Below are 15015 nucleotides of genomic sequence, written 5' to 3'. Positions count from 1 at the left end.
ACAAAATTCCATAAAATTGAATGAAGGGACTAAAATCAATAATGCGCTATTTTAGAGGGACCAGAAACATATGAATAAAAAAATGACAAAAATTCCGTTGCCGGGACTTGAACCCGGGTCTCTCGGGTGAGAGCCGAGTATCCTGACCAACTAGACTACAACGGATGCTTGACATATTGCTATGAATATACGTACTTGTATATTAATAAAATCATTACTAAATACTAATATATGTGACGAAAAGTTAAATAATTTAGTTAATTATTTGACATTTGACTGTAGTGCACTCAATTAACTGCTCTATATAAGATAAATTGTGATTATTTGACTATTGACCATATTTTATGTAGAACTATTCTCAATCACTTGTTTAATTTACAAGCTTGAGTGCTCGACTAATTTTAATACTTTTATTGTATGCTTAACCTTGCTTGTTCATTGTGGGTTTTTCGGAGTAGGAAAATTGGTTTGTATTACACGACCATTGGGTTCTTCCTACCTCAAAATATGTAGATCAACTTGTGAGATTTTACAAGCTTTAAGCAACTGCCTGAGGTCATTGTGCATACAGTTGAATTAAATGTTTGGTAGGAAGTGTATTGATGCCTATAGTAGTTATACTCGACTTAGAATAGGTACTAGAGGTTAGAGTGCGTGATTTGAAATTAATAAAATAATCTATAAAAAAAATTGGAATTCCTTAGGAATAAGGTTAAACCTATCACGCTATGTTTCGATGATTTGAACATTGTTTTCTTTTGTCAATAATTTAATCATTGTTTGTTTACACTCATGGCTTTCTTCCATTATTTTCTCCATCTTATTTTCTTGAAATACCATTATTGCTCATTATGAAAACTATATATACCCCAATTTTACAATAAGCAACATTTAAATGCTCATTAGTTCATCTATCAGCATGCATATTTTATATGTTTTACACTTTTACTTCTAATAACTTGCCATGAGTCAAATCACCTTGAATAATATTATCATACAATGCTTCCATATATAACAAGGTGGCGAACTGAATCGATTGTAATAAAAAAAGAAAAAGAAAAAGAAAACACTCAAAATTTACCTCTAATGATAAAAATAGATATGTGAATATCAACAGCAAAAAACCACAACGGGGATGAACTGTTATAAATGGGGTCTTTAAGTGAAATTGAACTATCGATTGATGTTAGTGGCAGCTGCACCCCTTCTCTTTTTTAAGAGAGAGTGAGGGAAGGGGAGAGAGAGAACAAAAAGAGACATAAATTGAACAAAATCTATGTTTGGAGTGCCTAGAAAGAAAGCATCATCTTTCAGGAAAACAGTAAATTCATATTCACAACGTGATTAGTGAAGGTTGTCGACTTGACGTGTGATAATGGAATGCAACTTCTCATCAGCTCAGCTTACTTGTCCAGATTGAATGAAGGCTTGAAGCAAGCTCTGTGCTGCAAAGGTTTGATCAGGTGTCCCGGATATCACTACCTTCCCTTGGCTTGTTCCGGCAGAAGGATCATAAACCGTTACACTTGCACCTGAAATCTGGTCATCATAACACTAGAACATATTAATACCAACTTCATGGTAACATTTCCTTAGGAATTTGAATAAAATTGATGAACAGCTGGTGAAGTAGAAGAGTTACACAATTGGGGATTAATGGACAAGATACATACTGTCTATAGTGTACTAAAACATGAACCCGAATTTGTGTGTGAATATATCCACAAGCTTTAAGTAGATACACACGCATCCACACTCACAATTTTCAGATGTGGTCAAAAATGTTATTTTCCCAATAATAATATACATAAGATGCCAAAGCTAAACTTTGATAATTTACCATAGTGCAAATAAAGGCAACAACAACCACCAGAGCCTTATCCAACTAGGTAATGTCCTATCATGAATCATGTCAGATAATAAACCATCTAAATCTAAATCAAGTACAAACAAAGCCAAAATTACCTAACTTTCAGGCACGTGCAGACAAATTTAACAAAAAGGAATGCAAATATCTTACAGACATTAATTTTTTTTACGGTTAAAAGTTAAAACCAATAGAATTTGCCACTGAACCACTAGAAGATTCTTACAAACATTATTGATATTTGATAAAATTATGTTATTTAAGAAAAAATATTAGTTCTAAAATAATTAAATTGATCAAAACAAAATAATCAAAAGAAAGCATAAGAGATCAACCACAATTCACCGCGAAGTAATAATTCATGAAAGTCTCTAAAGGAATAACCAAGTACCTGTCTGATTCGATCCACATTGCCGCCATCTTCGCCATAAACAGAACTGAAGACATGTTCAGAAACTACAATCTCCACAGTAGTATTTGTCACAGTAGCAAGCATGTTTCCTCTGTGATGGGGCAGTAAGGGGAGGAGATAGTTTAGAACATAAAAGAGAGAAGAAAATGAAATGCAGGAAGACTGAATCTTATACTATTATTCTCTACCTTTCCTCCACCGTTCTCACCATACAAATAGTTAAATAGCGCTCAATTACAATCATTCCTCACTCTACAGATCACAATCCATTTCTAATTAACCAACTCTAACAAAATCCCTATCTTTCCACATCCCCAAGACATGGTGCTTACACAAAACCTCTCAGATACTTTGGCCTTAAAGTGACTTGTTCGGGCCTCTTGGCAGCATCATGCTGCTCACACCTCATAGATCCAGAATTCTCACCCTTGCTGAGCCAATACCAATTTGCTCCCATCACAAAGGTTGAGAAAAAGACCAGAAGCAGGAAGGTGTCTTACTAAATTGAGGTATTTGTCTACCAAGCAATGTGTTATTTATTTTATTTATTCGTAGTTAATATGTTATGTCAGTGGATTCAACATCAAACTATTAGGAATATCAGATTTTTCTAAGTGCCTGTGTGGTAATCTTCTTTTGTTCCTAAGATCTATTTATTAGTTTAATCAATATTATACAAGATTAAAAATGCAGAAAAATAATTTTAAATTGTCATTTTATAATAATTGTTATATTATTATCATATTTAAAACTTTTAATTATTATAATTTTAATTAAAAATTAATACAAAACTTTTTTTTAAACTCTAAATCTCAACAATAGAATTGGAATGGAATTAATAATTCTATTTCAATGCCTTAATTATTTGCAAAGCCCGAACATGGAATTTTTTATTCTAAACCAATTACAATTTTAACAAAATTGGAATTAAAATTAAAATCTATTTTATAACTTCAGTTACGCCATTGAAAGAGAACATGATAATGTAACTCAGTTAATTTTTTTTATTCAACTGAAAAATGAAATGAAAAAAGTTCATTGATAATATAACCCCCCCTTCCTACAGATTTGGCTCAAGTCGCACATAAGATTGATCTCTTAATTCTAAGATCACTACCACCAAGATTGATCTCTTCAGGACAAGAAATAAACTTCCATAGTGAAGGACAAGGGCATCATCTGCTAACCTTTACTAAGATAGTTGTAAAAATGTAAAAAGGGGATGAATGACAGCAAAAAAAATTGTATTCCATGCTGCATTACACTGACCTCCCACGTTCGGAATTCTCACTTAAATCCGTATGTAATACTCCATTCTCTGAGTTAGATCCACCATGCCCCCCAGCATTCTGCAAATATAAAAACTCTTAAATATTCTTGCCATAAGACCCTATGAAAAACCAGAAACAGACACAAAAGAAATTGAAAGACAAGTAACTCAAAGGAGGTGAAGAATACCTGTCGCATAAACCTCCCTAAAGGAAAAGCAGATTTTCCATGGGCAGAAAAATTACCCTCTGCAATATCCTTATTCACTTGAAAGTTGGAATTCGTTCTTGCTTCAGCAAGCACCTCATTTGGGTAAAGATTATCCCTGATTCTACTAGTGATTTTATGTAGAGCATTTTGTACACATCTGTACCCACCAGTGATCTGCATTAAATCTCTCTTTCTAATTACAAATTTGACTGGGAGACATGACAAAACATTGTTGGAGCCATAACAACTCAATCTATTCTGAGTGCATGAATGCCTCAGTAGTCAACTCGGTGCAACAATAGAAGATATTTGTTATGCAGTGTCACTCTGCAATCTACACCAATAACTAAGCAGATAGAACAATGATAAAAAAGATACTGCAAACTAAGTACACGCAAAACACAGGAAGTTCCACAAATAAACTAACAGATAAGGACCACTTTTATTGGATGTAATACACATTTTTCTATTTTAAATATTTTATAGAAATACATTTGCGAAAGACAAGCAGAGCTTCCAGAGAGTTACAGTTCTTAACTGTTTTCCATATCACTATCAAAGAACTTTACATTGGAAATTTAGCAACAAATAATATGTTCTCTTTTTATCATGAAAGGATATCAGAATATGAAAACAAAATCAAGCTTTTAAAAACTATAGAAGTTCATGATGTTAAATTTAAACCCATAACATCATTGAAAATTGAAAAATATGGCTAACTGGATTTACACGAGATAAGTCAGTATACCTGTACTACCACATCATTATCAGAAGCAGTTGGAACCGGCTCTCCATGCAAAATTTGTATATCAGCCCTGGTTGACTCTTTCAATTCCGAAATCACCTGACCTTCATTGCCATTCAAGCAATTTACAGAGCTTGATGCAACTAAAAGCCTCACAGTTACAGGTGATTCTACACTAGATGCCGGTAGAAAACCCTTTCCAATATGATCTTCAATAATTCTAGCGAAGACCAGAATAACAGCATCTTGTGCTGGAGAATAACTAGATCCAAGGTTCTGGATGAACAAAAGTCAAATCTAAATCAACAATAAGAATTATGGGAATGCAAAATGTGTTTTCATGCAGATCTATCAAATGCATGGTTTATGTGTCGTTTCATTAACATACACCCAAGAAAGAGGGAGCAGAAGAAACTTGAAAACACTATGAATGAGCATAAGTCATTAGCGTCACAGAGCAACAGTCTCATATGACTAACCTCGATGGCAGAAACGGTGACAATGCGCTCAGCAAAGTTGTTTATAGGAGCTGCAAAGATAATAGAAGCACCTGTTTTGTTTTCTAGAGCTCTGACTATAGCCCCTCTTTTGCCAATCACACTACCAGCTACGTTATTAGAGCAAAGGATTCTGAACACAACTTGGTGCTCTGCACCTTTCGAGTCAAGATTAAAGTTTCCATTAGAGTTTGTTGTCTGTCTTGAAGCATCGTTTATAGATAAACCTTCCATGGAGGGTAGCCATGAATTAAGGTGAGGAAAAAGTTCATCATGTGGATCCGGGGATGACATATCAGAAGAGCTAAGAGTTGGCGGGCTCAAAGATACCGGAGCTTTGGCTAATGGTGGACAATCTTGAAGACAATGAGATACAGAAACCAGCGCTTTCTTTACACCCAAACTTTCACCAGTAATCTGCCAATCCAACAAGTTCCCATATTAAAGAAAATGAAATGACAATTTCTGCTGATTCAGTATTGCCATTTGGCAAAATGAAAGATCAGAGTCAATCAGCTGAATTACTTAACATAGACATTACTATAATTAGCAAAACGTGCCACTCGCCTACAATCTCAAAATTCACCTCCATACACATTGAAATATGATACTCATTCAAATTAACCAATGCAGTGTTGAAGATGCAAGCTTCCTAGGAAGAAAAAACATACCATGTAGGCGTTGACCACTGATAAAAACAAAACATTTGACATATTATTCTCAAACCTTGATCCAAAATTTTCATAGTAACAATAATAAAAATGATAATGATAATGATAAAACTCACTAGAACTAACTCCTCGTCTTTAGCGGCACAAGGAGGAGAAGGGCAAACCCTAATTTTCGTACAAGTATTATTCCTAATGGTGGAAATGTTCTTCCCTCCTTTCCCCACAAGAGCACCAATCTGAGAAGTGTGTGCAAGCAATTTACAGACAACTTCACTGTTAATGGTTCTGTTAACCCCTTTCTCAGCTTCAAGCTCCCAAACCCTCTCAAAAACCCTAACCGAAGCTTCCTGCGCGTTGGAAACCTCGACCTCGCCATCTTCCAACGCGACGCCTTTCCGGGGCCAAAGAGACCCGATTATCAGTATGACCCGGTCATCGGTGCCGGGCACGGCGTCCTCGCAGTGGATTTTGCAACCGGTTTCTCGCCGGAGCTGGGACACGATGGAACCGGAGCTGCCGATTAAGCCGCCGACTATGGACGCGTGGCAGACCAGACGGAACGCGATCTGACCTGGGAGAATCTTGAATACTGGCCGCTTTGACTTGTAGTTGCGCTTCGACGATGACGGCCGCGGCGACCGGTGCTGGTGCTGGTGCTGGTGTTGTTCGGGTTCGGCGGCGGCGGGGGAAGTTGGGTCTTGCATTGGGAGAGAGGTGGATTCCATTACTGTGTGATTTGTTTCCATCAGTCAGTGATGATGAGAAGAGAAGAGAATCGTGAAACGACACAAAAACGGAAGGAACGAGGAAAGAGGTTGGACTTTTTTATTGTCAAAGTTAATTAATGTTTGGATGTGTTTTGTTTTGTTTTGTTGAAATCAATGTTTAATTGCAAGTTGTTAATGGATGGAACAGTGTTAATGCCACTGTAATAAATTGAAATCTCAAGTTAATGAATCATGATTAACATCAGAGTTGATTAACAGAATGTAATTGATTGTCAATGAGTCAATTATGGTCCTTTATTAGGTCAACATTTTTACTATGTTTGACATAAAAGAAAAAAATCTGTTAGTGTTAGTGACTTGGTGTAGTGAAATCGTTGTTGATTAGGTTAAATCTGTTTAGAGTTAGGTTGTTATGTTAGTTTGAATTGTCATTTGTGTGTTTTTAGTATAAAAGCAAATACTGTTTGTTTCTTTATTTCTCTCATTGAATCATTCTTACTTCTTAGTGTGTGACAACCGATCAATTTTCCAGTTTCATGCTCCTCTCTCGTTTCCTTTCTTTGATGCTCTCCTTTGTAGGCCTTTTTCCATGCAATGCTTGGTTTTAGCAATTGGTCAAATGACCTCATTGTTGTAAGTTGTAACACAATGGTTTAACTTTTACCCCAAGCATAACCAGAGCTATGTCTCTTTCCTACCATGTCACGTCCCTATACAAAGACCAGGCAGCAGCAATTTCTTTTTTTTCTTTTGAACTTTTTTGTAATTTTTTAGAAAATTGAATAAAGGTTAAAAATGAAATTTAAAATAATAAAATTAAAAGGTTATGTTCAAATGAAAATTAAAACTACACCTAAAAAGAAAATAGATAAAATTAATATTAAAAAAAGTCGGATAAAATTGGGTACTGACAAACATCGCGACAACAATGGGGCTTAAGGTGGGTGGAGGTGGGGAAGGGGAAGGGGAAGGTTTGATGGATAAAGTTGGTGTGAGATTATAAAGATAACCATGACCCAGTATTTATTGAATAATTCACGGGCATACTATTCATCAAACTCTGACTATCACTAATAAGTAATAATGAGTTAGAGTGGGGTTGGGTAGCTCACATGGTTGAGATATGAGTAATTGTAGGTGAAGGGTCAAGGTTTGAACCCTAAGGATGGATAACTTATACTAATTTACTAACAATTAACATTTGTCTATAAAAAAAACTAATAATGAGTTAGATCCATTTCAAATTAAGGTCGCTTAGGTTGAAGGTATAATGATTGATGATTTCATTGTCTACCAAACTGACACTTATAATTTCTTAGTCGATGCTAATTAGAGTTAATCAAGTTAGTGTTGCCATTAAGCGACACAAGTTTAATTGTAGACGCTTTGTGTCAACTATGCCGGTACTAACTGATAGTTATTGACGTCAGTTTTGGGACTGAAACATAATTTTGATGCTAAAGCATCCATTTCTTGTAGTGAGTTTTTTTATATTTATAATAAGCAATGTTTTAAAAATCAAACTGAACATTGAACCAATAAAGATATTGGTTCACAGTTCAATAGTTTAAACATGATCCAACCAATAACACTTAATTTTTTTTAAATATTTTTAATATAATAAATAATTTATTAACGTAAAATGCTAAGAATTATGTCAAAATAAATTTTTAATTGACATAAAATCATTATAATGTATATGTTATATGACAAAAGATAAATATAGAAATGATAATCCAAGTATGTGGATATTTCAACTTGATCTTGGACATTTATTTGAATAAAATGCATTTTTATTGATTTTTAAATATTTTTGTATTATTTGGATTTTTTTCATTTTGAAAAATATGATGGTTTAAACTGATTCATTGGCATCAATTTTTGCCAGTTTTTACCAATTGGGTATCTCTAACTCTAATATCTACTAATTTTTTCCTTGAAATAGACCAATTGCTTAACCGTCCCCTGATTCAATTAATCAAACCGGTTGCGCGGTTTGATTTTCAAAACTAGGATAATAAGTATCAATATGTACATATCTTTACAAGATCTCATTCTCAATACAAATTCATTTTTACATGAGTTGTTGAAATGTTTGTTTTTGTTTTTGTAAAATATGGTTTTTGTCTTGGGAAAATATGGGTGAGCTGGATCAGGGCCCTCCAAAAAAATTAATAGTTTTTAGTCCTAAAGCGTTAATGAAATAGGTAAGGTTAGTCCATGTGGTGCATTTTGCGTCTCTAATGCACAATGACCATATTTTACAAGGAAGCAAGGAGTTCGTGAAGGAATGTAGAAACAAAAGGGCACGACTCTGTAGAAGTCAATACAAATGAAAAAAACATGTTCTCTAGTCATTTTATAACTGGATTATTTGGGTATTGGGTCAGCTAGATAACTCAAGTACGCCCAATTCATGGAAATCCCAATGTAAGTTATCCACCTAGATCATAACAAGTCATCCTTATCCTTATCCTCATCAAGGCTTTGTCGTCAAGGCCTAAAGTCATCCTTATCCTTATCCTTATCAAGGCTTTGTCGTCAAGGCCTATTGACTCCTGCCTTTGGAGGATTGTGGACTGTTAATGTACTGGGCCGACCAAGTTACTAATATTATGTCGGAATCTTAGCATGCTGACTAGGTACCTGTTAACATGTGTCGGTCATCCACAGAGAAATATTTTAAATACATTCTCCCCCGCCTCATTATTAAGTACCCCAAATTCTCTTTGTCATCCTCAAATGTAATTATCTGATTCTCTCTCCATCATTATGTTTGCATAATTTGCAAACCACTTTATTTGTGATATAGGGATACATGAACTATATTTTATAAGGGGCTCTTCTATATCTAACAGGACATGTTCATTTTACTGAGATCCTAATGTAGCCTTCTTTTTAGGTTTTTTCTTGAACAATAAAGTATAGTAATGTTTTTTATGAATGCAATGTTCACGCAGATAAGCCATAAGATGGCAGACATTCTTCGATTTTGCTGAACACTCTTATTATCCTTCTATTGTTAAAGATTTCTAGTAGACATATATCTTACTCAGTGAAAAAATTGAAAATTAGCATATTGGACTTAAACCTTGAATTTTTTAAGTAGGCATGATAGTATAACCTTATACAATATATTATGGACTTATCCATTGCTTGGTGCTCACATTGTATTGTATAAGCTCATACATCAATCATCTCTTATATATTAAAATGATGGATTACTTAATCCACACTATAGATGATGGATAAGATATAATAATAACATAATGGATAAACTTCTTGAATATCTTTAATCAACCGCCACCACCACCGGCGCCGCCACTACCGCCGCCATCACCACCACCACCACCGTCGTCGTCGCCACCACCACCACGCTCCATCATTGCCACCATCGTTGATATCGTCATCGTTATCGCCACTACTACCACCACCATTAATGCCACCACCCCCACCACCTCTACCGCCACCACCATGATCGTCGACAACATTGTTATCGCCACTACGACCACCACCACCCCCCACCACCCCTTCCGCCACCCTCCACCACCGCTGTTGTCACCATCGCCGCCACTACTACCATCACCACCACCATCACCACCCTCCAAACACAACTGTCGCCACCAAATTATGTTAGTGTATGACCAAACGTTGTACAGTATTAAAATTTTATCAAGTCCTATCATATCAAACCTAATACAATCAAATTTTATACTATCAGACCTTATACTATAAGGCATACCAAACTAGCCATTATTGAAGTTGATTTTTTTATAGACAAATGTTAGTTGTTAAAGATGTTAGTAAATTAATCTCTCATCCGGGTTTGAATCCGAGACCCTTCACCTCACCCAAACTCTTAAATCCATAACTCTTACCACTTGAACTATCCGAAGACATTGAAGTTGATATTTTACAATCTAACTCCCATCAAAATTAGGTTGAGTAGTTGGGTGAGGAATGTGACTTCACATTTGAGAGCTCTAAATGGTTAGTCAATTCGTTGTAACTTGTAAGCATTCCCACATCGTGGGCTCGTGGCAATTTAATCAGAGACCAGAACCCGCGGCTATGAACGAACCACGATTTCCAAACCCTGCTTCATCTCTCTCACACAACACTGCAATCACAGTTTGATCATCTTCCAACAACCAATGCAATTGTCACAGAGAAAGCATAAGCTCCCACAGTGACCAACCCTCGTTCATGGCTTCTAGATGAGAAAACTCACACCCTTTTCCACTCTTCTCCATCACAACAACAGCCTCCTTAAACCCCTTAAACCCTTCTCTTCGTCTTCACTGCAACCCGATCTCCCTTCTCAGATCTTCACCATCCTCTCTCGCCCCCAATGGCGAAAAGATCCCACCGTTAACACCCTTATCCCCTCTCTCACCACAACCCACCTCTCCTCCCTCTTCAACCTCAACCCTCACCCTCTCACCGCCTTGAACTTCTTCCGCTGGATCCGCCGCCAACACGGCTTCACCCACACCGTTCGTTCCCACGAGCCGCTTCTCCTCCTCCTTGTGCGTAATGGGTTGCTTCGTGCTGCTGAGAATGTTCGAAACTCCATGATAAAGTCATCTCTCTCCCCCCATGATGCGAGGTTTGTGCTGAATCTTTTGCGCCGTATGAACAATAGTGATGATGAGAAGCTAGCTTTTAAGCTTTCTGTTACCTCGTATAATAGGCTTCTCATGTGCTTGTCGCGTTTTGCTATGGTTGATGAATTGGGGAGTTTGTATAAGGAGATGTTGGATGGCGGGGTTGTTCCGAATTTGATAACGCTGAATACCATGTTGAATGCTTATTGCAAATTGGGGAACATGGTTGTGGGGGAGCTTTATTTTTCTAGGTTGCTAATAGGTGGTTTTTGTCCTGATGCATTCACTTACACTTCGTTGATTTTGGGTTACTGTAAAAATCATGCTGTGGATAGAGCTTGTAGAGTGTTTGAGCTTATGCCGCAGCGAGGCTGCCCGAGGAACGAGGTTTCGTATACTAATCTTATTCATGGGCTCTGTGAAGCTGGGCGGCTCGATGAGGCTCTCGAGTTGTTCTTGCAAATGAAGGGGGATAAGTGTTTTCCCACGGTTCGAACTTATACTGTTCTCATAGGGGCGCTCTGTGAGTCGGGTAAGGAGGTGAAGGCTTTGAAATTTTTTGAGGAGATGGTGGATAGTGGTTGTGAGCCGAATGTTTATACTTACACTGTGTTGATTGATTACTTCTGCAAACAGAGCAGGATGGATGAGGGGATGGAAATGTTAAACAAAATGCTGGAGAAAGGCTTGGCTTCTAGTGCTGTTCCGTACAATGCCTTGATTGCTGGGTATTGTAAGCGTGGGATGATGGATGACGCCATGAATGTTTTGGTTATGATGGAGTCGAATAAAGTTTGTCCAAATGCTCGTACACTTAATGAACTGATTTGTGGGTTTTGTGGGAACAAAAGCATGGACAGGGCAATGGCATTGCTTAATAAAATGTTTGAAAAAAAGCTGTCTCCGGACCTCATCACGTATAACACATTAATCCACGGGCTGTACAAAGCAGGTGTTGTAGATAGTGCTTGCCGATTGTTTGATTTGATGATTAAAGATGGTCACATTCCTGATCTGTGGACCTTTAGTGCTTTGATAGATGGCCTCTGTAGAACGGGTAAGATAGAGAAAGCTCATCAGATCTTTGAGTCTCTGAAGGAAAAACATGTCAAAGCAAATGAACATATATATACAGCCTTGATTGATGGATACTGCAAGGCTGGGAAAATTCAAGATGCCCATTTATTATTTAAAGGGATGCTTGCAGAGGATTGTTTGCCAAACTCTATCACGTTTAATGTATTGATAGATGGCATGCGCAAAGAGGGGAAAATGCAAGATGCAATGTCGTTGGTGGATGACATGGTAAAGTTTGATGTGGTGCCTACTGTTCGCACATATACAATTCTCATTGAGGAAATGCTGAAGGGAGGTGACTTTGACCGTGCTAATAGGATCCTCAACCAAATGATTTCAATTGGATATCAGCCTAACGTCGTCACATATACTGCATTTATCAAGGCATATTGCTGCCAAGGAAGGTTAGAGGATGCTGAAGAGATGGTGGCCAAGATTATGAAAGAAGGCATAGTACTTGACTCCTTGATCTATGATTTATTAATTAATGCATATGGATGTGTGGGACAACTAGATGGTGCATTTAGTGTTCTCAAACGCATGTTTGATACTGGCTGTGAGCCTTCGCGCCAAACTTTTTCCATCCTAATGAAGCATCTAATAAATGAAAAACATAAGATGGAAGGGAGCAATCCTGTTTCTCTGGATTTAAATTCAACTAATATCTCAGTTGACTATGCAGATATATGGAAGATAACTGACTATGAAATCACAACTATGCTCCTTGAGAAAATGGTGGAATATGACTGTGTGCCTAATGTAAACACTTATAGCAGGCTTATTAAAGGATTTTGCAAGGTGGAACGCATGGACATAGCCTTCAGATTGTTCAATCATATGAGAGAAAGTGGAATTTCTCCATCTGAGAATAATCATAATTCTCTTCTTAGTGGTTGCTGCAAGTTGGGAATGCATGGGGAGGCATTGGGATTGTTAGATTCTATGATGGAGTGTAGTCATTTGGCTCATCTAGAATCCTACAAGTTTCTCATTTGTGGGTTATTTGAACAAGGGGACAAAGAGAAGGCTAAAGTAGTTTTTCATAGTTTACTAAGTCGTGGGTACAATTACGATGAAGTGGCTTGGAAAGTTCTAATTGATGGCTTAGCTAAGAGGGGGTGTGTGGATCAATGCTCAGAATTGTTGAATATTATGGAGAAAAATGGTTGCTGTTTACATTCTGAGACTTGCTCTATGTTAAATCAGGAACTAAATGGAAATTAACAAATTGATTGTTTATTTTACCCTGGAATGGAACAGGGGAAAAGAGGCTTCCCATTATTATTATCATCAGTTTTTTTTGATGAATCTTGTTAAGGTTGTACAGATGGAAGAACACCTGCAATTTTGAAATACACTCTGAATACACTTACTCTATGTCTCTGTCTAAACTGGTGAGCTGGGATCAGCTCTTTTTGCGGTAATACTTAACAGTCACAGACAAGTCTAATCACACGGAGAGAGAGCAATCAGCAGAAGATCAAGAGGCGAGTGACTATATAAATTCTTGAGAGAGGGCAATCAGCAGAAGATCAAGAGGCAAGTAACTATATAAATTCTTGCTCAAATTGCATTTCTTCATTTTTATTATCTAATGCCTCATTTTATGCTTTCCAATTTTTTATTTCACAGCTTGTCTCAGACTGTTTGATGAATTATATTTGATTTGATAATTTCACCTGAATTATTTGCTACTTTACTTGAGTCATATTATGCCTTTCAAGTTTCTATTAAATATGAAATTGGTTGAACTCTTAGTGTTAATAAATACACACTAGAGTTCCAACTTCCAAGGTATTGATCATCATTGGAAATGAATGGGATTTTTTTATCAAGAAATTTATCAGTAATTTTATGCTGAGCATAACACTTTGGCCATTCATCGTATAATTGGGTTTGGGGGTTGTTGTTTATCATATTGGTGTATTTGCTAGTAGTGTTTGGGGGTAGGGATCGTTGTAAAGTTGGGTTTAAATTAGTGAGTTTATATGGCCATATTACATAAAAAAACTTGGATTTGTATTAGATCTCTTGGTTCAACATTGTGATATATTTTTATGTAGTTAATGCTAATGGTTGAGACTGAAAAACTGTTTATTGATTGAGAAGTACTTAAGTAGCATTTTGTCACAAAGGGTTGAGCTTTGTGCTTTCTATTCTAGTGCTGTGAATGAGTAAACTAATATCTGTTGTCTTAAGTGAATTTGGTGATTGGCTTATCAATGTGGGTGTCTATTGAATTATCTCTCTAAAGAAACTCGTTTGCCCAAAAAAGCAACTGAGTGATCTGTAACCCTTACTTGAACACCACTAATTTTCTCTTCTATTTTTCTCACAGGTGTTCTAGGGGCAACTAAGTCTATTCTTTGCAACTCGTGACCCAAGCTGAAGGCTGAAGCTGTATAAGACAACCTAGAGAGTTTACTAGTCAATGTCTTTTGGAACCGCTAAATCTATGGTCGTTATAGATTATAGTCAAAGATTCATTGGTATTAGGAGAATTCATTTTTTTTTTGGTCATAGGAGAATTCATTTCAAATGTAAGTAATTGATGTAGTATTTAGGAACCTAGTATCCTACTACTGTCTTGGAAGGATTGTTCTAAAGCTTCCGAATTTTCTTCGCAATTTTGGCAATGTGATTGGGGAGCTGACGAAAGAAGATACAAGTTCACAGGAACAGCTAAAGAAATTAAATTGGCTAGAAATTAAATGAAATATTATGCTTTCCAGACTTTTGCCTCTTGCAAGCAATACTTCAGTAGCGGTAGGTACATTTCTTCTACTCCCATTAGTATGTGTTCATGCTTGTGATTCTCGTTCTTTTTCAGTGTATATATTCTTGGAGCTTAGGATGCTCGGAAGATATGCTGTATGTACACGTTTGTGGCAGCTCTGCCTACAAATAGGAATGCCTATATACGCGTACATAT

At 36.6% G+C, this 15015-nt stretch overlaps 2 protein-coding genes and 1 non-coding gene across 4 annotated transcripts; 1 reads left to right on the top strand and 2 right to left on the bottom strand.

Moving 5' to 3' along the window:
• Nucleotides 1–92: 92 nt before the first annotated feature.
• Nucleotides 93–165, bottom strand: TRNAE-CUC (transfer RNA glutamic acid (anticodon CUC)). Its single transcript has one exon. It is a non-coding gene; the product is annotated as a tRNA-Glu (tRNA).
• Nucleotides 166–1110: 945 nt separating this feature from the next.
• Nucleotides 1111–6504, bottom strand: LOC130740095 (RNA-binding KH domain-containing protein RCF3). Of its 2 annotated transcripts, none has more exons than XM_057592597.1 (7): nucleotides 5788–6504; nucleotides 4983–5417; nucleotides 4507–4779; nucleotides 3738–3932; nucleotides 3549–3628; nucleotides 2259–2370; nucleotides 1111–1539 (listed from the first exon to the last, which is right to left on the bottom strand). In XM_057592597.1, the coding sequence occupies exons 1-7, from the start codon at nucleotides 6415–6417 to the stop codon at nucleotides 1399–1401; spliced, it is 1866 nt and encodes a 621-aa protein (XP_057448580.1). In that variant the 5' UTR covers nucleotides 6418–6504; the 3' UTR covers nucleotides 1111–1398. The 2 variants fall into 2 exon arrangements, with proteins under 2 accessions (XP_057448580.1, XP_057448581.1); XM_057592598.1 differs by lacking the exon at nucleotides 5788–6504 and adding an exon at nucleotides 5672–5728.
• A 3908-nt stretch (nucleotides 6505–10412) lies between these two features.
• Nucleotides 10413–13622, top strand: LOC130740094 (pentatricopeptide repeat-containing protein At5g65560). The gene has a single exon (XM_057592596.1). The coding sequence runs from the start codon at nucleotides 10617–10619 to the stop codon at nucleotides 13305–13307; it is 2691 nt and encodes an 896-aa protein (XP_057448579.1). The 5' UTR covers nucleotides 10413–10616; the 3' UTR covers nucleotides 13308–13622.
• The last annotated feature ends 1393 nt before the right edge of the window (nucleotides 13623–15015 follow it).

This window comes from Lotus japonicus, chromosome 2 (genome assembly GCF_012489685.1).
Source record: "Lotus japonicus ecotype B-129 chromosome 2, LjGifu_v1.2".
NCBI lineage: Eukaryota > Viridiplantae > Streptophyta > Magnoliopsida > Fabales > Fabaceae > Lotus > Lotus japonicus.
The sequence above is the reverse complement of the archived record's forward strand: the minus strand, read 5'-3'. Positions and strand labels throughout refer to the sequence as shown.

Excerpts from the sequence above, each read along its gene's own strand:
- LOC130740095 (XM_057592597.1), bottom strand. The coding sequence starts at position 6,417 with ATGGAAACAAATCACACAGTAATGGAATCCACCTCTCTCCCAATGCAA. Across the intron at positions 4,780-4,982 it reads TCACCGTTTCTGCCATCGAG|AACCTTGGATCTAGTTATTC; the intron begins GTTAGTCATATG and ends TTGTTCATCCAG. Across the intron at positions 2,371-3,548 it reads GAGAATTCCGAACGTGGGAG|AGGAAACATGCTTGCTACTG; the intron begins GTCAGTGTAATG and ends GCCCCATCACAG.
- LOC130740094 (XM_057592596.1), top strand. The coding sequence starts at position 10,617 with ATGAGAAAACTCACACCCTTTTCCACTCTTCTCCATCACAACAACAGC.